At 50.2% G+C, this 20414-nt stretch overlaps 3 protein-coding genes and 2 non-coding genes across 5 annotated transcripts in view; 3 read left to right on the forward strand and 2 right to left on the reverse strand.

The window, feature by feature from the left end:
* The first annotated feature begins 617 nt into the window (after positions 1–617).
* NDUFB10 (NADH:ubiquinone oxidoreductase subunit B10) lies at positions 618–5264 on the forward strand. Its single transcript, XM_060260622.1, has 4 exons — positions 618–893; positions 3714–3852; positions 4115–4254; positions 4993–5264. The coding sequence occupies exons 1-4, from the start codon at positions 743–745 to the stop codon at positions 5097–5099; spliced, it is 537 nt and encodes a 178-aa protein (XP_060116605.1). The 5' UTR covers positions 618–742; the 3' UTR covers positions 5100–5264.
* Positions 5265–7164: 1900 nt separating this feature from the next.
* Positions 7165–14814, reverse strand: RPS2 (ribosomal protein S2). The gene is made up of 8 exons (XM_060260504.1): positions 14642–14814; positions 13074–13250; positions 11923–12012; positions 11681–11788; positions 9925–10098; positions 9660–9819; positions 7886–7977; positions 7165–7289 (listed from the first exon to the last, which is right to left on the reverse strand). Exons 2-8 carry the CDS (start codon positions 13245–13247, stop codon positions 7206–7208), a joined length of 882 nt encoding a protein of 293 aa, XP_060116487.1. The 5' UTR covers positions 13248–13250; positions 14642–14814; the 3' UTR covers positions 7165–7205.
* LOC132588626 (small nucleolar RNA SNORA64/SNORA10 family) lies at positions 8060–8199 on the reverse strand. The gene has a single exon (XR_009556516.1). It is a non-coding gene; the product is annotated as a small nucleolar RNA SNORA64/SNORA10 family (small nucleolar RNA).
* A 769-nt stretch (positions 14815–15583) lies between the features above and the next one.
* Positions 15584–15712, forward strand: LOC132588631 (small nucleolar RNA ACA64). Its single transcript, XR_009556521.1, has one exon. It is a non-coding gene; the product is annotated as a small nucleolar RNA ACA64 (small nucleolar RNA).
* Positions 15713–18978: 3266 nt separating this feature from the next.
* The window catches only part of TBL3 (transducin beta like 3), a 36769-nt gene continuing 35333 nt past the window's right edge, over positions 18979–20414 (forward strand). Inside the window, exon 1 of the mRNA XM_060260743.1 lies at positions 18979–19104. Within this exon, the coding sequence (XP_060116726.1) occupies positions 19067–19104 (38 nt within the window). The 5' untranslated portion in view covers positions 18979–19066. The remainder of the gene's footprint in view (positions 19105–20414) is intronic.

Here is a 20414-nt window from a genome sequence, read left to right on the forward strand (position 1 = left end):
TGCTGATGTTTTGTTTGCCATGAATATATTTTGATAATGCCAGTTATATTTTTGTGTTAGAGTCCCTTTATTTGTGTTAGCTTTCAGAAGCACATTTGAGACTAATTTATACACGGAAGCGTTGCTTTGTATCTCTGCCCACCTGTGGATTGGGAACCCTACTATACGGTGAAAAACAGTTAAGTGCAGGCTAGCACATAAAAATGCACAAGTGGAACAGAGATGTTCCACTTGTCCCTCGGCGCAGCATATTTTTAGTCCACCCTTCCTCTGCCTCTGCCCCTCCCTGCCTCCATTTTGTCCTTAAACACAACAACCCTGCAAGGTAAGCAAGGCGCAGAAAATTAGGACTGGCCCCCAAACACCGAGTGAACCCAATTCTTCCATATCCTAGGCCAGATCTCAAGCCACGACATTGCATTGGTGGGAGTGGGAGCCAAAATAGTCCCCTCATGTTTCACCGAGACTACTCAAAGGGGTCCAAGACAACAATAGCGCCATGACAGCAGGCAAGAACTACAACCCCCAGAATTCCAAGCGCCGGCCCTATCCTTTTTGCGCACGCGCATTTGCCCTCCCGGGAAGATAGGAAACTCGGCCTCCGCTTCCCATCATGCAGCGCGACAGCCCATCTGCTCTTCCGCCGCCGGGAGCTGCGCATGCGCACTTGCATTGTGCATCCTCTCGTTGAGGGCGGAGGCCGCCATTTTGTTCACCTGGCCGAGCAGGACGTGCCGCCGAGATGCCGCCGGAGCCGCCGGACCGGGACGTGTACCGAGAGCCGCCGCGCCGCACGCCGGCCGCCAACCCTCAGTCGGCCATCCCCAACCCCATCGACCTGATCGAGAAGATATTCACCTACACGGTTGACGCGCCCGTCACGGCATGGAGGAGTGAGCGGAGGGGCGGGGCCTGAGGCCGGGGGCGGGGCCAAAGGTGCAGGGCACTGAATGGGCGAGCTTAGCCTTGCCAGGTCCAATCCAAGAAATCTCTGGGGACTTTGGGGGTGGAGCCGGGAGACTTTGTGGGTGGAGCCGGGAGCAAGTTTGTGACAAGCATCGTTGAACTGCAAAAGGGAGTTCTGGCCATCACACTTAAAGGGACCGCACACCTTTTAAACGCCTTCCCTCTATTTGGAAAGAATGAAGGATAGGGGATCCTTCTTTGGGGGCTGATAGAATTCGACCCGCCTGGTCCAATCTTTTTGAAACTTGGAGGGTCTTTTGAGGAGAGGCACCGGATGCTATGCTGAAAATGTGGTGCCTCTATCTCAAAAACAGACACGCACACACACGAGCTTCAGGTACCAACAGATCAATTTCCATTATACCCCTTGGGAATTGGTTTCCATAGGGAATAATGGAGTGCCCAGAGGACATTTCCCTCCCTCCCCCCCTTTCTGATGACCCTAAAGCGGGGAGAGGAACCTCCAAACCGGGGATCACCTGTCCCCAACTGGGGATTGGCAACCCTAGGTGAGCTAGAAACCTTTTTTGCAAAGCATGGGCATGTGTGCAGCTTTATATTATTTATCCTCTCCTTTTTTATCCACACGACAGCCCTATGAGGTAGGCTAGTTAAGCTGAGAGCATGCAACTGGGGTAGGACTGTGGTTGACATGCAGAAGTGTGTGTGTATATATACACACGCACACATATATTGGCCATTGTGTGACACAGAGTGTTGGACTGGATGGGCCATTGGCCTGATCCAACAGGGCTTCTCTTATGTGACACAGAGTGTTGGACTGGATGGGCCATTGGCCTGATCCAACAGGGCTTCTCTTATGTGACACAGAGTGTTGGACTGGAGGGGCCATTGGCCTGATCCAACAGGGCTTCTCTTATGTGACACAGAGTGTTGGACTGGAGGGGCCAGTGGCCTGAGCCAACAGCGCTTCTCTTATGTGACACAGAGTGTTGGACTGGATGGGCCATTGGCCTGATCCAAAAGGGCTTCTCTTATGTTCTGATGTTCTTAAGGTCCCAGGTTCAATCCCTGATATCTCCCAATGAAAAGGATCAGGTCGGAGGTGATGGGAAGGACCTCTGCCTGAGATCCTACAGAGTTGCTGCCAGCCTGAGTAGACAAGACTGACCTGGATGGGCCAAGGGTCTGGTTCAGTAGAATCATAGCGTTGGAAGGGATCTCCAAGGTGATGTAGTCCAGCCCCTTGCACAAGGCAAGAAATTCACAAATACCTCCCCTACACACCCCCAGTGACCCCCCCTACTCCATTCCCAGAAGATGGCAAAAACCCCTCCAGGATCCCTGGTCAAACTGGCCTGGAGAAAAATTGTTGCTTGACCCCAGAGAGGCGATCAGCATTTCCCTGGGCGTGGAAGAAGGGGCCAGGAGAACAGAGCACTGATGCAGCCCTTCCTGCCCTCCTTCTCAGGATCTGCCCAAGTTCACAGAATCAGCATTGCTGTCAGATGGCCATCTAGCCTCTGTTACAAAAAAAACACCAAAGAAAGAGAGCCCAAGGAAGGCTGTTCCACTGAGGAACCACTGTCAGGAAGTTCTTCCTAATGTTAAGCCAGAAACTCTTGATTTAAAGCCACCTTAAATCCAAGCCAGTAGAAGCCAGCTTCATATGTGACTGGCCTGTCCCTCAGCAAGAATCCGCAGTACAGTTTGAGGATTCGAACCTGGGCCTCTCATATCCTAGTCCGACGTTCTAACTGCACTGCCTCTGTATTATATTGGGCTTGTTTCTTTGCGGGATAGGCGGGGGAATCCAATTGAAGGCTAAAACTTTTTTCAAGCTCGGAACATGCTATTTTAGCACTTAATGCAGGGGTGTCAAAACTCATTTGTTATGAGGGCAGATCTGAAATAAATGAGACCTTGTCGGGCTGGGCCAGGTGTGTCACAAAAAGTAATGCCAGGTAGCAGAGGTGTAAACTTTATCAAGGATGCTGACAAACGCAAATATTTTTAAAAAACTTAAAATGGAAAGGTCCCCTGTGCAAGCACCAGTCATTTCCGACTCTGAGGTGACGTTGCTTTCACAACGTTTTCATGGCAGACTTTTTACAGGGTGGTTTGCCCTTGCCTTCCCCAGTCATTTACGCTTTTCCCCCCCAGCAAGCTGGAGACTCATTTGACCGACCTCAGAAGGATGGAAGGCTGAGCGAGCCTCGAACTGGCTACCTGAAAACCCAGCTTCCACCAGCGATCGAACTCAGGTCATGAGCGGAGCTTAGGACTGCAGTACTGCAGCTTTAACACTCTGTGCCATGGGGCTCAACTAAAAAAACCTTAAAACAGAACATGATTAATACATTGGCACTTGTTGGTCTTAATGGTGCTCTCTTTGTATTCTCCCACGGGATCCAGGGAACTGGGCAAAAGAAGCTGGCTCTTTCCGGTAGGAAGGGGCGGATCATCAGCCAATGGAAGGAAGAGGGGCTTGGCTCAGTATGTGAAAGAACAGAAGGAAGCAAGAGAGGGGGAGAACGAAGTAAATGACAGCCAGTTACTGGGGCGCTCGATTCGGCCCCCGGGGCACGTTTGACACCCCTGACTTAATGTGTAGTGCTTCCCCCCCCCCTCCAGAATACTTCCTACAATTGTAGTAGAATGTCACACCAACTCTGTAAGGTAGGCCAGGGTAATTAATACTCTCTACTCACCCTTTCTCCCTGAGGCAGGATTCCGAAACTCGGGCATGTTTCTGAATGCCACCTGAATGTTTGTTTCACTTCTAGATTTTATGGAGCGCCAGCATGCAAAACGCAAGTTCTACTATTACCACCGGGAGTTCCGCCGTGTCCCGGACCTTACGGAGTGCCTGGAGGACGACTACGTGTGCTTCTTTGAAGCGGAAATGCAGTGGGACAGAGACAAGTGTGTATTTTGGCAATTCTGTTCTCTTGACAAATTATATTTGGAGGGGCGGGGCAGGGAGAACGATTTGTTAAAGCTGGAATGTTCTGCCAAGAATATTTTTGCCATTTTTGTTACCGTGGGAAGAGCTGTTTTATCAAACCAATTTGTATTTTTTGCAGCCTATTTTCTTGGCACAGGGGTTGTTTCCTCCACGTATAGATGTTAATTGTATTTCTTGTGGCTTTATTCCCCCCCCCCCCCAAAAAAAAACAACAACCAGGAAAGTTGATGAAGAAATTGTGAAAATTGTTCAGGAAAGATTAGGAGCTTGTACGATGCAGGAAGGATCAAGCCACATCCAGAAATGTGCACGGGAGATGCAGCAACTCAAAGATGTAACCAAGGCCTACCAGACTAAATGTGAGTAATTTTTTTTGGGGGGGGGCGGGGTTTCTCCTTCCAAGTGCAGAGGAATTGTAACATAGGAAGCTGCCTTATACTGAATCAGACCCTTGATCCATCAAAGTCAGTATTGTCTACTCAGACTGGCAGCGGCTCTCCAGGGTCCGATGCTGAGGTTTTTCACACCTATTTGCCTGGACCCTTTTTTGGAGATGCCAGGGATTGAACCTGGGAGCTCCTGCTTACCAAGCAGATGCTCTACCACTGAGCCACTGTCCCTCCCTCCAGAACTGTCTCCTCAGACTGGCAGCGGCTCTCCAGGGTCTCAAGCTGAGGTTTTTCACACCTACTTGCCTGGACCCTTTTGAGTTGGAGATGCCGGGGATTGAACCTGGGACCTTCTGCTTCCCAAGCAGATGCTCTACCACTGAGCCACCGTCCCTCCCTCCAGAACTGTCTCCTCAGACTGGCAGCGGCTCTCCAGGGTCTCAAGCTGAGGTTTTTCACGCCTACTTGCCTGGACCCTTTTGAGTTGGAGATGCCGGGGATTGAAACTGGGACCTTCTGCTTCCCAAGCAGATGCTCTATCACTGAGCCACCGTCCCTCCCCAACTTAGACCATGATGGCTTACTAGCTCTAACGGGTCTCTGAAGATCCTCAAAGATTCTGGGATATTATGGAGATTTTTCAGAGAGCCTTGAGAAGGAGAAATCCGTGGAGTGCTCTCCAGCTGCCCGTAACTCTCTTCTTCATAGATGGAGATATAGGTTACCATGGAAATGCTCGGACATGCTTAATGAAGCAAAAGCATCGCATGATCGCAGAAAGGAAAGTTCAGGCAGCTGCCCAGGCGGACCACTAAAAGACCCTCACGTGTGGGGGGGCAAGATCGATACTCAGCGTGCACGCTCAGTATAACCACAGTACCATACTGAGCTCTTGAACACGTTTTCAAACTTACTGAAGAATCTGCAAAGCAGACTGAAGTGTGACAGTTGCTGGAAAGGAAATAAATTATGTAACAAGATCAAGGCTTTTGCTTTTGCTCCACATAGGGGAATGAAGTGGGAAAAGACAAAAAACCCTGCATCTTTTAAGAGCGAAGAGTGTGGCATGATACAAGCTTTCATGCAAACTCAACACCCTGCCACAAATTTCGTTAAGACTTTCGGGTGCTCTTGGCCTCCTGCTACCGGCAGAGTAACACAGCTGTCAGGATTTATCTACATAACTGTAGCAACGGGGTAGCACTTGTTGTCAGGGTAACATATATGCAAGTGGTACTTAAAAGCTCTAACTAGCCCCTCAGCAGATCTCCGATGAGGTTTCTACCTCGCACCCATCAGTTTCAGAGCAGCTTACAATCTTCTTTCGCTGCCCCTCCTTACAACAGACATCCTGTGGGACAGGTGGTACACACGGAGGAGTGGAGAATCAAACCTGGATTGCCCAGATTGGAGGTCGCACACTAATCTGGTACCACATTGGTTAGTTCTTGGATGGGAGACGACCAAGAAAGTCCAGGGTTGCCACGCAGGGGCAGGCAATGGCCAGCCACCTCTGAACAATCTTGCCTCCCAAACCCCGAGTTGGCTGCAACATGCCAGCAAAAACAAAAAAACTAAACTTTAAAGGATTTGAGAAAAGAATGCGTGTCTTGAGAAAAGTATACCCCCTGCAGAATCCGTTTCCCTGTTTAACTTTTATACCCATCAAATATTTAGTAGGGATAATACAGCGACTGCAGTCTACTGTTCTCTGCATATCATCTTTGCAGGGTGTCATACGGCCCAGGGGCCGGAACCACGGACTGTCAGCCAGCCAGCAAGCCACTAGTGAAAGGGAGGGCGCATGAGCAGGGGCAAGCAGTCATACCACTGCCTTCCCCCTCGGCCCCATGGCTTCTGTGGGAAATGCAGGAAGGATAAGAACTGGAGGTGGGGGTGAGTCAGACTCAGGACCCTGCCCTCTGAAGCCACCTCGCAGAGTTGTTCGGGGAGCTCCTCAGAGGAAAGAAATGCAGAGGGGAGATGAAGTGAGAGATTATAGGTAGCCCTGCCTGGCTGCAGAGGATTGGTGTATGGGGAGTGGTGCTGCTGATAAACTACCTTTACTTGCTGAAAAGATAGCGCTATGTCTATAGAAATATTCGACACCCCCCCTCCCTTGATGGTACCCCTTAAAAAACCTGCTTATTAAATACATTTGGGGGCTCGTGTGTGCTCCCCAGTAGAACAATTGCTTTCATAGCTTTATATTTTGAGTAAAAAAACCCAGTATTGGTAATTCAGTTTGCCCGTGTCATTTATACAGTTTGTGTCTCTAGCAGTGCTCCCTCTAGCTGTGGAGTCTTGCAAAAATTCTACTTCATGAGCTACCGGCATTAAAATTGTGAGCGAACCATCTGGCTACTGCATGAATTCGTTTGCTCTGAGGCTGTCCTCCCCTGAGCCAAGACAAAAAGGTGTGAGCCAGAGGCTAAGAAACTGTGAGCTAAGCTCACACTTAACTCGGCACAGAGGGAACGCTGATACCTGGCGTTACGTTTTACGGCACATATGACCCAGCCCACCAAAGTGTCATTTAGGTCAGATCCAGCCCTTCCAAAAAAAAAAACGTGTCTGAAAGCCGTAAGGGGTACAATCCAGGTGGGCAGCTGTGTTGGTTTGAAGCAGAACCAAGTTTGAGTCCAGTGGCACCTCCAAGACCAACAAAGTTTTACTCAAGGTATAAACTTTCAAAAGCTCGCACCTTGAATAAAACTTGGTAGGCTTGAAAGGGGCCCCTGGACTAAAAAAATCTGCTCTGGGGATGTTTGCCCCACATGGATTTCAAATGACTGTGTAGACAGATGCATTGATTTTATTAGCCACTCCCTCTGTCGGCAACCAACCATGTACTCAACTGTTTCAGGAATCACACTGACGGTCATTCATCAGTTTTTTTATTTCTTGTACAAAAAAGGCCGTTAGGTGGTTGCCACGGCAGCCGCCTGGGTCCTCTGCACGGAGACTCTGGTGGTGTGGGTCTTGGCCAGGTGGTCGGTGAACTCCTGTGGATGCAGCGGAAAAAACTGTGAGCGCTCTCTGCTATTGGCTCCGTGTTCTCACAGGCACACAACCTGAAAGCTCGAGCTAGACTGTGTACACAACGGTGTAACTATGAGCCGAGAAAAGCATCAAATCAGCACAAAAAGGAGGTTTAAGATGAAGATGATGCTCCAAATAAGCCCTCTACCCTTCCTTCTAAGCCCAAGGTGACAGCTGCGCTTCTTTCTTCTAACTTATAATTAGTGAGTAGCTCTCCCGATTGCCAGCCTCCAGGTGCTGGCTGGAAATCTGGGATTAAAAACTGATCTCTAAACCACAAGGGTTCCGTTCCCCTGGAGAAAATGGCTGCTTTTGAAAGGTGGCCTCTTAACACACTGAGGTCCCTTCTCCTCCCCAGGCCCCACCCCCAAAATCTCCAGATATTTCCCAAACTGGAGTGGGCAACCCTATCTAGTGAGCTTCACATCTGGTGCTCCCTAGCTCCGCACTCAACAACACACCCTAAAGCCTTGAGAGGTAAGCTCAAAATGAAAAAGCTACCTCCCTACCCCAGGTATATGCCCCCCCTCCCTCATAGGTATTTCTTTAGGTTCTGTACCTGGTAAGGAGACTTGGTGAACACGGTCTCCTTCCAAAGGTCAGGGGTCAGGTAACTGTAGGTCTTGGAGATGGCATCAAAGGTGGCCTTGGCTACGGAAAGGGTAAGTAAAAATTACTGCAACCACCCACACGCTTCCTTCACTCACGTGTCCTGATAAAGACATGCATATCGAAATGTCGGCTCTCAAAAGGAACAGGGAGGCCACTTGCGAAGCCTCCCTGCCGTGCATTCAGCAAGCCGGTTTGCTTTCCCTCTCGAAAACGACGGTCGCCCCACCGAGGTCAGGAGCAACCGGGCAGAGCTGAGAGAGTTTCAACAGAACGCGTCTGCTCGGGCAGCATTATGGGTCAGGATGCAGCCGCAATCACAGCAAGCTTTGTTAACTGCCTGACAAAACTATTTTGTCGCTCTACGTTTTTGCCAGGCTGGATCGCATAACCCGCAGCCCGCTTGCTCAACAAAGTTACAGGGAAAACAAATGTAACAGAAAGGAAACAGAAAGTCAAATGGTTGTGGAGACAGGTGCCCCTAAATTAAAAAAACAAATCTAAGGGTGCTGCTAGAACACTTGATTTTGGAACCGGCAGAAACCGAAGCCCAATCAGTGCTCAGGAACTTCCAGTTCTTCACTGCAAGCATCAATTTTCCCACTTTCTAGCTCAAAGATCTAAACTTTGTCCCTCGCCCAGAACAGCATCCAAGTAGAAGAGATTGGATTTATATCCTGCCTCCACTCCGAAGTGTCTCAGAGTGGCTCACAATCTCCTTTCCCTTCCTCCCACCCAACAGACACCCTGTGAGGTAGATGAAGATATTGGATTTATATCCCGCCCTTCACTCCGAAGAGTCTCAGAGCGGCTCACAATCTCCTTTCCCTTCCTCCCCCACAACAGACACCCTGTGAGGTGGGTGGAGCTGAGAGGGCTCTCACAGCAGCTGCCCTTTCAAGGACAACCTCTGCCAGAGCTATGGCTGACTCAAGGCCATCCCAGCAGGTGCAAAGTGGAGGAATGGGGAATCAAACCTAGTTCTCCCAGATAAAAAGTTTGCACACTTAAGCACTATGGCTGACCCAAGGCCATTCCAGCAGCTGCAGGTGGAGGAGTGGGGAATCAAACCCGGTTCTCCCAGATAAGAGAGCTCTGGCTGACCCAAGGCCATTCCAGCAGCTGCAAGTGGAGGAGTGGGGAATCAAACCCGGTTCTCCCAGATAAGAGAGCTCTGGCTGACCCAAGGCCATTCCAGCAGCTGCAAGTGGAGGAGTGGGGAATCAAACCCGGTTCTCCCAGATAAGAGAGCTCTGGCTGACCCAAGGCCATTCCAGCAGCTGCAAGTGGAAGAGTGGGGAATCAAACCCGGTTCTCCCAGATAAGAGTCTGCACACTTCACCACTTCACCAAACTGGCTCTCCAAGAAGCAAGTACCCCAAGATCATTTGATGGTTTCACAAGCCAACATTAAAGAATCCAGACAACCCTTTTATGATACAATAATGCCATGCACACCTCTGGCTTTAGTCCCCCTCCTAATACTGCAGGAATGCTGGCTTGAAGACTAGGGAAAAAGCTGGTGCTTTCACAGGTTATGGCCACAGAAACCGCACCTGGGGTTCTTCTCTAAGCTTGCTTAATCGACCTCTACTGTCTCTATTTGGGCAGGCTCCCCCAGGGTGTGACAGGCAAGAAAGGAATTATTTGATACTGCAGTTCCTGGCATTCTAGTCCCTCGGATCCAACTAAGTCCCACTCCAGCTCCAAGAGGGGTAACTTACCGAAGTTGCCCAAGGTGGCAGTACAGCCTCTGGCCGAGGTGTAGCAGTCGTCAATTCCGGCCATCATCAGCAGTTTCTTGGGAACCGGGGCAGACACGATGCCAGTACCACGTGGCGCAGGGATGAGGCGCACCAGGACAGACCCACACCGGCCCGTCACCTAAACAGAAACCCGTCCTCAGATGCCAGGCAACTCACACCAGAACCCCATTCTGCATCTACTTGAGAGACCCCGAGCGCTGCTTTCCCTGAACAGTGGCGTTACCTTGCAGGGCACGGTGTGGGGCTTGCCGATCTTGTTACCCCAATAGCCACGCCTCACCGGCACGATGGACAGCTTAGCCAAGATGATGGCCCCACGAATCGCTGTGGCGACTTCCTTGGAGCATTTGACTCCAAGGCCAACGTGGCCGTTGTAGTCGCCGATAGCAACGAAGGCCTGAAAGGAAGAAGCAAGGAAAGAAGCGTTTGGCTCCGCGCTAACATGGCAAAGGTCCCCTTGCCCCAATGTATAAGCAATCCTGAGTATGCTTTACTGGCGTTGCAGGCAGCATTCAAGCCCAAACCTATACTGCCCCCAGAACAAAAAAGACATCATGTAAGAGCAGAGAGTAACAGATTCTGTAAGCCTAGAATTTAGAGGAGTAATGCACTAGAGCAGGGGTGTCTGACAGTAGCTCTCCAGATGTTTTTTTTTGCCTACAACTCTCATCAGCCCCAGCCATTGGTCATGCTGGCTGGGGCTGATGGGAGTTGTAGGCAAAAGAAACATCTAGAGAGCTACCGTATCCAGGAGGTCTCAGGAGAAATCACCAGTTCAAGGTGATTCAAGATGGGCAGCCGTGTTAGTCTGTTTGTAGCAGGAGTCCCGAAGCACCTTGAAGGCTAACAAAATTTGTGGCAGGGGGAGGAGCTTCCGTGAGCCACCGCTCGCCTCTTCAGATACCCCAGATTCTTCACAACTGCAGATGGACTTCAGTGCGGTGCCTTTCCTCTTGGTTCAAGACCAAAGACGGGCAGCTGTGCGAGTCTGTGTACTTATGGAAAGCGTTCGAGCTTTTGAGTCACTGCTCGCTTCTCAGTGGCTCACAAAAGCTCACGGCCTGCCACAAATTCTGTCAGTCTTTAAGGTGCTACTGGTCTTTTATATTTTTTTTCTATTGCAAGGTGATTCACGTTAGCCAAGTTCTTGGGAAGAGACCTTGGTTAAGACCCCGCCAGACAGATACGTCAACACAGGCTAGAAAAGACCAACTCGGTATGAAGTAGTTTCATATTCAGACCCATTCGTAGTTGTATGCGTACGTATTTGTACTCATGCAAAATATAAGCTTGTTGGATCTTACGGGACCTAACTGCCCTGGGAAAGGAGAAACTCCGGATAAAGCTTTTCCAAAGTTGTGAACTCCCCACGCATATGCTAACAGCAAGCCATTTTGGGATTGCACCTCTTCCAATACAAGAGAACATCTCACAGACCTGGAGAAGCAGGCTACAAAACAGGGGTGTCAAACATGCGGCCTGAGGGCTGGATCAGGCCCCCAGAGGGGTCCAATCAGGCCCGTGAGCAACTGGCTGTTATCTACTTCCTTCTGCATTGCCACCTTTGCCAGGCTTGCTCAATCACACAGGAGCTATGGAGCCAAGCCTCCATTTTTCTCCATTGGCTGAGGCTCCCCCCCCAGGGGAGGAAGAGCTTGCTTTGTCAGGCTCTCTCAATTGCACAGCAGAGCTACTGAGCCAAGCCTCTCTTCCTTCTATTGGCCGAGGCGCCTCAGAGCAAGAGTTGTCAGTTACCAGAAACTGTTAAATAAGCAAAATATTGCAAGAGTGGTAATGTTTTAAGCATGTTGGCATTTTTAAAAAAAATTAATTGTGTTTGTCTATGTCCTTTATAAAGTTTATATCTCCACTATCCGGCATTACATTCTTTGACCCACATGGCCTGGCCCCACGAAGTCCCATTTATGTCAGATCTGGCCCTCGTAGCAAATGAGCTTGACACCCCAGCCAGGAAGTACCTTGAACCTGGTGCGCTGCCCAGCCCGGGTTTGCTTCTGGACGGGCATGATCTTCAGAACTTCATCCTTCAGTGAAGGGCCCAAGAAGAAGTCAATGATTTCGGACTCCTGCAAGGCCAAGGTGAGGTGGTCAGCTACGGCAGATCTCCAGCTCAAACCCCACTTGAGTTCTTAAGAGTCGATTGGTATTATCACATTAACAGGAGGCAGCGCAAAGCCCCACGGAGGTCCTACAGCAGTACCTTGATTGGAAGGGAAAAGAGGTAGATCTCTTCTAGAGACTTGATTTTCATGTCCTTGACCAGGCGGCCGAGCTTGGTGACTGGAACCCACTGCGGAAAGGAAACCAACCAGTTAAAGCCGTTCTCAACGGCACAGTACCTCCTACCCACAGGCAAAAAGCATTACTGGCTAATCTGCACTGTCAGAAGGGCACGGAATGGTGCATGTTGAGGTGCAGTTTCTGAACTGTTCAGCCAGATAAAGCGACAGTTGCAGCCTATGCATGCTCTGCCTTTTTTAAGCCACAAGAAGCATTTGAACACAACATCCTTCTACCCAAGACAGCCTCGACGTCTGCAGTTGGTGTGGATTTTTGCAGCCTTTACGTCTTACATAATCCAACCCTTATGTCTTGGATTACACATCTCCTGTTATAGAATAGCATATGGTAATCCACAGCTGCTGCAGAATCCCAGAGTGGCGTTACATCACTCCCAGATTCACGCCAGAAATGATGTCACACTGTCAATGCAACGGCACCCACCATGTGTTACCACAGAAAGGCGGGAGCAGCGGTGGGTAGGAAGGATTTCTTTGAAATAACATATTACAAAAGGGAACAACAGCAAATGGGAAGCCTTCTCTGGCTGAAACGGCTTCTTTGGAGAAGACTTCTCTGGCTGAAATGTAGCATTTGCCTGCCAGAAGATTGATATGGTGGGGGGGAGAAGATACTGGATTTATATCCCACCCTTTACTCCGAAGAGTCTCAGAGCAGCTCACAATCTCCTTTCCCTTCCTCCCCCACAAGACACCCCGTGAGGTGGGTGGGGCTGAGAGGGCTCTCACAGCAGCTGCCCTTTCAAGGACAATCTCTGCCAAAGCTCTGGCTGACCCAAGGCCATTCCAGCAGGTGCAAGTGGAGGAGTGGGGAATCCAGCCCGGTTCTCCCAGATAAGAGAGCTATGGCTGACCCAAGGCCATTCCAGCAGGTGCAAGTGGAGGAGTGGGGAATCAAACCCGGTTCTCCCAGATAAGAGTCCACGAACTTAACCACTACACCAAACTGGCTCTCCATTTTACAGGACCCCTTTTGCTGCTTCCACAATAAACTCAGGTTGGGAACACAATAAAACCTGAAGGAGGCAAAGACCACAAGCGTTCAACTTACTTCCTTGTCTTCAGCTTTTCCACCACGGGCCCCACGGCCCCGTCCACGACCTCTCCCACGGCCCCGTCCACGGCCTCTTCCACCGCTGCCAAAGCCTCCTCGGAAACCCCCCCTGGCAGGTCCGCCAGCACCGGCTCCTGCCGCCCCTCCTGATGCACCGGCGTCATCCGCCATTTGCTGTGGGGAGGGAAAGCAACTGGTGAGTAACTCTGTAGGACTGTTAAAATCTGCTAAGTCACCAGCCAAAAGTGGTGTCCTACACATGAAACTCAATTCAGATGACAGCTATGGAGAAAAAAGGGTTTTGAAATCATTTCGGTATTCAAAATCCTATTTAAGGAACAAGAATTGAAATGTCAGAGACATCCAGCTTGGACGAAAAAAATGATTTGAATTTCTGAGGTATAAGCACCGAATACTTAAGGGAGTTTGATTCCTCTTCTGCTATTTGCTAGTGACCAGATTGCCTGGTTTATGCAATTTGTGCCCCAATTTTCTGCCCTTGCAAGAGCTGTGCAAAAGTGCCCTTAAAAATGTTGTGTACGAAAGGTTATTGGTCATAACTGCAACTTGCATGCAAACATAAAACAGCCCCCCTCTTCTTTTGAAAGCACACTATTAAGGAAAAAAACCCAGATTGAGCAAATACTTTATAAATCCATCCCATTTTATCTCACATTCCCTGAGAAGCAATCCAGGTGCTATACACATTATTCTGTTTTTGTTTAATTCCCACAGTAAATGGGGGGAAGGATTTGAATTCAGGGACGCCCCATATCTACGGAGTGCCTTTCTCCCCAAAGCAATGAGAAAAATAAACTCATCTCCAAAACCTCTCATCAATCCCACCCCCGAGACATGATCTCTGTTCCTCCAAGATCTGCCAGTTTCCCCTAAAATAGCTAGGGTTGCCAATCTTCCAGCTTGTGGCTGGAGATATCCCAGGACTACACGTGATCAAAATCATTTCCCGAGAAGAAAAAAGCCACTTATAAAGGTGGGCTCTATGGCATTATACCACACTGGCATCCTTTTCTCCAAACCCCACCCTTTCCAGACTCTCCCCTCTCTAGGAATATCCTACCCCAGAGTTGGCAACCCTTTAAATAGCCCTAGAGGCAAGGCAACTAATAGAGACAAAAGAACCGGGAGACACCATTTGAGGTTGCGGGGGGGGGGGGTTGCTGCACTCAAGTGATAGACAGAAAGCACCTTAACTGACACAAAGAGACAGCTAAGCAAGTCTTCCTCCCCTGATAGACTACCTTTCTAGATGCAGGGAATTTAAGCGGCTGCATTGGCGAGGGGAGTCCCCTAACACGCTAACCTCCCCCATTCCAAAATGGAACAGCCCGGAAGAAGCCTCTTCCATGGCCGCCTGTCTTAAAAATCAGGCCTGCAACCGGTCCCCGCGCTCCACCAAACTCAGGCGCGGACCCCACGGGAAATAGCCCGCTCTCTAGAAGCCCAGAGCCGGCCGCAACCCTCCGAGGCCGGCCTCAGCCGTCAGAACGCCCCGCCGCCCCCCGGATGGCGACCGATTCCATCCCCACGATCCCCTCACTTACGTGTTCGATAGACTAGAAGGCCGCGATTTCGCGGCGAGGCCTATTTATGCGCCGCGGGAAATCTCGCGAGATACAGCTCGCGAGACGGTGAGCGCGAGGCATGGGCGTTCCACCCGCGAACCAGGCTTTGCGAATGCGCGAGCGCAGAAAGGCTGCTTATGCAATATGCTTGTGCCGGGGAACCCCGGAGCGAGCATGCGTCAAAACCAGCCCTATAAAATATGGTGCGCGTGCGCGTGCAGTATTTTGTCTTCCGGAAGAAACGTGGTAGGTGGAGGGGTCGATGTAGGGAGGGCGAAAGCCGCGTGCAGCGTGGGTGCAAGGGATGCATGCTGGAAAGCCCGGGGGGGGGGGCCGGGGAGAAATTAAGTATTACTGTTTTGCAAAAATCTAATTCCAGTGCACATGTCTTTTGAATGCGCACGTTAGTGTTTCTTTTTATAAGCAATGCACATCTCAGAATGTGCCTTTCACTGGCGGCTTTTAGGTGGCGGCTGGACGAACACTAAATAGGGATGCTCTAAGTCAGCGCCGGCCAGACTTTCTTAACGTAAGAGCCCCCACAGAATAAACGTCAGATGTTTGAGAGCTGGAAGGAAGGAAAACATATAGATGGGGGAGGGAGAGATGGAAAGAAAGCAACTTTAAATGCCTTCTTCCCAGCTGGCCTATGGAATGGGGGGAGCTTTAACAGCCACAATATAAAATATGGAGCAGAGGTCCATCAGTGGCTATTAGCCACAGTGTGTATATATATGTATATATATGTGTGTGTATATATATATATATATATATATATATATATATATATATATATATATATTGGCCACTGTGTGTGACACAATAAACGAAGTGAAGTGGATGCAGTTTTACTTTGGGATGCTGGGAAGATGTGTCGTGCATTACACACTGCAATTGTGTGCTCCTGAACAATTTGAAGGCACTGTCTGAAAATCGCCTCTGGCCTCTTCAGTGGTCTTGGGTGAGATAATGGTGCCCACAGTAAAGGCAGCATTAAGCTTATTGTCTTGAGAACAATCTCGGGGCAATAAAACCCATGCTTCTATATATCCCATTTGGGAAAGGACTAGGTCAACCTGTAATGTTGCCTGCACTTGGTGTTAAGAAATGAGACTTGGGCCTCTGGGAGCTTGGAGTCCCTGTGAGAAAGGCATGCTGTCAATAACAGGCAGTCCAATCCAGAGAACCACCATGTAGCTGCACTCGAGTACAGAGCTAGCTTTGGCGGCCGCAGTCAGCTTCCAAAGGGGAGACGTTACGCCACTCTTGGAGGGGGAAGAGCAGCCCGACCATCATGATACCGCCTAGGTGCATGCCATTGGCCCGCTGCCGGGGTGGGGGAGGCGCAGGCTCACGTGGGACCACAGGATTGGCCAGCCCGTTGCACGTGACCGGGCGAGAGGGCGGACAGCCCGCGCCTGAGAGGCCGTCAATCCCCCCACTCCCTCCCGCTGTCAGAGACTCTGCCAATGGCAGGCAGGCGAGCAGAGGCATGCACGGACAAGCAGGAAGTGCCAAGTGCAGGAGAATGTGTCTGGGAGCAGCCAGACCAAGTTTGAAAGACACCCTCTGGGGGCTGCAGAACTCAAGAGTGCAAGCTGCTGGGCATTCATCCACTTCAGCAGCCCCCCCTCCAAGTGCCCAGCACACAACAGCCCTGTGTGGTTGGGTAGGCTGTCAGCACTGGCAGGCCTAACGCGGGGAGGGTGGGCATGTCATGGCCCAAACTGCTCAGAACGCCGCCTAAGCCTACACACGCCCCCAACTCCTCCACCCTCTCCGCCTGAATGCCGCGCTCCGCCTCACTTCCACCCACACTCGGGCGCAGCCCTCAGGCGCCACTGCCTTCAGGTGGAGCAGCGCTCGGGCGGCCCCCCGCCCACGTAGCTCCCCTCCACTGTGGCAACGCCAGTCGTAGGTCAGCACAAACCCTTCCTGCACCCATATAGCGGCTTGTCGGCTCCCAAAAGACTCAAAAACACCCCCCCACACACACCTTCCCCTGTATTGTGCTGTTAAGTTGCTGGACTTAGGTTGCTGATGTTTCTGTTTCAGTATCACCCAATGAAAAAGCACCTTGAAGACCCCGCAGACAGAAGTGGAAAAGTTGATGCACCTCGTGCTGTGAAAGAGGAGTGCGCCAAACAGGCAGCGATCCCAGTGTTTGTCCGCAAACTGAAGACAATCTCACCTCTTGTTGCTTTTGCATGTTATCTTTCGTTTGTTTCTTCTGTATCCCAGTTGGGACCCAAAGTGGCTTGTATTGTTCTCCATTCCTCCACTTTATCCTCACAACAACCCTCTGAAGTAGGCTAGACTTGAGAGAGTGTGACTGACCCAAAGTCACCCAGGAAGTTTTCACAGCTGAATGGGCAATTGAATCTGGGTCTCCCAGATCCTAGTTTAATCACTCCGTCACACTGGCTTTCCCTCATAGATCCAGCTGAGATGAATGTAGGAATACATGTGATTTTGTATTCCCCACCCTGACCTGGAAAGCCCAGGCAAGGCCAAAGATCTCATCAGATCTTGGAAGCCTAGCATGGTTGACTATGGCAAGAACTGCATGGGAGACCTCCTTAGAATACCAGCAGTTGGGAGCACAAGGACAGGCTCTCCACTCAACCACTTCTCTGAATATCCTCCAGGCTCCCAGTACAGGTCAGTCACCAGAGGTTGCCATGGTTTCCAGGTGCAGACACACTAACAAAGAATGATTTTAGAGCAAAGCAGTAGACAAGTAGTACCTTTAAGACCAACTAAGTTTTATTCAGAATGTAAGCTCTAGTATGCTCTAAGCAGACTTCATCAGACAAAAATGGAATGGCAAGCAGTCCTTAATACAGAGAAAGTGGGTGTTTCCCACTTTTGCACTTTTTAATTGCTTTTGCATTTCCCAAAGTTCTCAAATGGAGAACATGAATGAACCACTGCTTGGAGAGCACAGTTAAGTAGCTTTAAGTCATAAGGCTTTGTAAGGTACTTATTTAATTAGCTGGCATATGTGGGTGTTAAGGAACGATAGCACATTATTTTTGCAAATAAAAGGAAACTGATAACTTGACTATGCTTCTTGAGTTTGTATGATGGTAATTATGATGGTAGAGTGTAGGCTTATGGCCTGAAGGGTGTGTGGGAGATGCGGTTGGCTCTTGTGGTCCAGGATGAGGTGGTCACTACTGTGTCAAGTGCAGTCAACTACACATTGTTATACCAAAATAGGAGTTGATTGCACCTTTAAGACCAGCTTAGTTTTATTCAGAACGTAAGCTTTCGTGTGCATGCACACATCTGTGTGCTCAGGAGAACAAGCTCCTGCTGGGGTTTTCTTGTTTTTGGTGTCCTCTGTTGGGTTCTTTTGGGGTTGAGAGGTTAGGAATATACCTAGTTAGCTGCAATGGTCACAGTTTAGATAGTTTTTTGTTGTTCAGTCGCACAGTCGAGTCCGACTCTTTGCGACCCCATTGACCGAGTCACGCCAGGCCCTCCTGTCTTCCACCATCCGTCGAAGTCTGCTCAAATTCGTGTTTGTTACATCAGTAACGCTGTCCCGCCATCTCATCTTTTGCTGTCCCCTTCTTCTTTGGCCTTCTGTCTTTCCCAGCATCAGGGTCTTCTGCAGTGAGGGCTCCCTTCTCATTTGGGGGCCAAAGTATTTGAGCTTCAGCATCTGACCTTCCAGGGAACAGTCAGGGTTGATTTCCCATAGGACTGACTGATTGGATCTTGCACCACATCTCCAGCACCACATCTCAAAAGCATCTATTGTTCTGCGCTCGGCCTTCCTTATGGTCCAGCTCTCACAGCCATACATTACTACTGGGTATATCATCGCTTTGACTATACAACTTTTGTTGGCAGGGTGGTGTCTCTACTTTTTATTCTACTGCCCAGGTTCACCAAAGCTGTCCTCCCAAGGAGCAAATGTCTTTTTAATTTCATGGCTACAGTCAGTAGGGATATTTAAAATGAGATTTGTCAGGGTGATCAGTTGGGAGAATTTGGGAAACATCCTCTTTTTTTTGCTTTTTCAAAATACGGCCCCCTAGCTATGTCATGGTAGGTTTGTGCCATTAAATCTCGCTCTGATAAAGTGGACGTGAGCCCACAGCGGATCATAAGGGAATAAATAACTTTTAACTTGGGCTCTATCCTCTGGGGCGTTCTTCCGCTCCCTTTTGCGCGGGCGCTGTATCTTTAAGGGACTGCAGCGGAAACAGGAAGTCCCGCCTCCCGGGACGAAGTACCCAGCCTATGTGTGGTCTCTGTTTACGCCTTGTGGCCTCTGACGTCATCTTGATGTGCCCGATGACGTCAATCTTGCGCGTCGGAAGTCAAGCGTTGTGACCGGAAGCATGCTTTTCGTCGCTAGGATAGCGAGCGGAACCGGCGAGGGGTAGCAATATGGCGGCGCCGAGCCCCCCGGTGCGCTTCAAAACCAAGTGAGGAAAAAGCGGCGGGAATACAGATGGGGGTGGTGGTTGCTATGGGAACCGGTTCTTGTTGCTGGGGGGGGGGAGGAGGTGCGCGTTTGTCATGGCGACGGGCTCATCGGGAGGGGAAGCTGCTGCTGCTGGCCGGTGCTTTGGAAGCCGGACGAGGAGAGGCCGCCTCTGAGCATGCGCAGAGTGCTTCTCTCCCCCTCACCTGTCAAGTGCTTTTACAGGACGCGCCTGCCAAGGCTTTTCTGTGGACGGGCTATACCAGGGGTGGCCCAGCTTGCTTAACAAAATGTCAGATGTTTTGAGAGCTGCAAGAGGTGAACATCAGATGTTTGAGGAAGAGAAGGAAGGGAGGAATGAAATAAATAGATGGGTGATAGAGAGGTGGGAAGGAAGCAACTTTCAATGATTTCAAGAGACAAATGCCTCCTTCAAGCTGGCCAGAGGCTCCGAGAGCCGCACAATATGTGTGAAAGGGCCACGTGTGTCTCCCGAGCCACAGTTTGGCCACTTCTGGTCTATACTATGTATCCTAGAGAGTCATTGGGGAGGGACGGTGGCTCAGAGGTAGAGCACCTGCTTGGTAAGCAGCAGGTCCCAGGTTCAATCCCCGGCATCTCCAACTAAAAAGGGTCCAGGCAAGTAGATGTGCAAAACCTCAGCTGGAGACCATGGAGAGCCACTGCCAGTCTGAGTAGACAATACTGACTTTGATGGACCCAGGGGGGTCTGATTCAGTAGAAGGCAGCTTCACAGGTTCATATATGTTGAGGAGGGATGGTGGCTCAGTGGTAGAGCATCTGCTTGGTAAGCAGAAGGTCCCAGGTTCAATCCCCGGCATCTCCAACTCAAAAGGGTCCAGGCAAGGAAAAACTCAGCTTGAGACCCTGGAGAGCCACTGCCAGTCTGAGTGGACAGTTCTGGAGGGAGGGACGGTGGCTCAGGGGTAGAGCATCTGCTTGGTAAGCAGAAGGTCCTAGGTTCAATCCCCGGCATCTCCAACTAAAAAGGGTCCAGGCAAGTAGGCGTGAAAAACCTCAGCTTGAGACCCTGGAGAGCAGGGAGGGACGGTGGCTCAGTGATAGAGCATCTGCTTCGTAAGCAGAAGGTCCCAGGTTCAATCCCTGACATCTCCAACTAAAAAGGATCCAGGCAAGTAGGCGTGAAAATCCTCAGCTTGAGACCCTGGAAAGCCGCTGCCAGGCTGAGAAGACAATACTGACTTTGATGGACCCAGGGGGGTCTGATTCAGTAGAAGGCAGCTTCAGATGTTCATATGTCACATCTGAAAGCTTACTTTTGCTGTTGTT

The sequence above is a fragment of the Heteronotia binoei genome, chromosome 20 (genome assembly GCF_032191835.1).
Source record: "Heteronotia binoei isolate CCM8104 ecotype False Entrance Well chromosome 20, APGP_CSIRO_Hbin_v1, whole genome shotgun sequence".
NCBI lineage: Eukaryota > Metazoa > Chordata > Lepidosauria > Squamata > Gekkonidae > Heteronotia > Heteronotia binoei.

What these genes read in the sequence shown, in the direction of transcription:
- NDUFB10 (XM_060260622.1), top strand. Translation starts at nt 743, where the DNA reads ATGCCGCCGGAGCCGCCGGACCGGGACGTGTACCGAGAGCCGCCGCGC. An exon ending in ATGCAGTGGGACAGAGACAA is followed by an intron (nt 3,853 to 4,114) that starts GTGTGTATTTTG and finishes AACAACAACCAG; the next exon opens with GAAAGTTGATGAAGAAATTG. An exon ending in CAAGGCCTACCAGACTAAAT is followed by an intron (nt 4,255 to 4,992) that starts GTGAGTAATTTT and finishes TCTTCTTCATAG; the next exon opens with ATGGAGATATAGGTTACCAT.
- RPS2 (XM_060260504.1), bottom strand. Translation starts at nt 13,247, where the DNA reads ATGGCGGATGACGCCGGTGCATCAGGAGGGGCGGCAGGAGCCGGTGCT. An exon ending in GAAAAGCTGAAGACAAGGAA is followed by an intron (nt 12,013 to 13,073) that starts GTAAGTTGAACG and finishes TCCTTTCCGCAG; the next exon opens with TGGGTTCCAGTCACCAAGCT. An exon ending in TCTTTTCCCTTCCAATCAAG is followed by an intron (nt 11,789 to 11,922) that starts GTACTGCTGTAG and finishes TTGGCCTTGCAG; the next exon opens with GAGTCCGAAATCATTGACTT.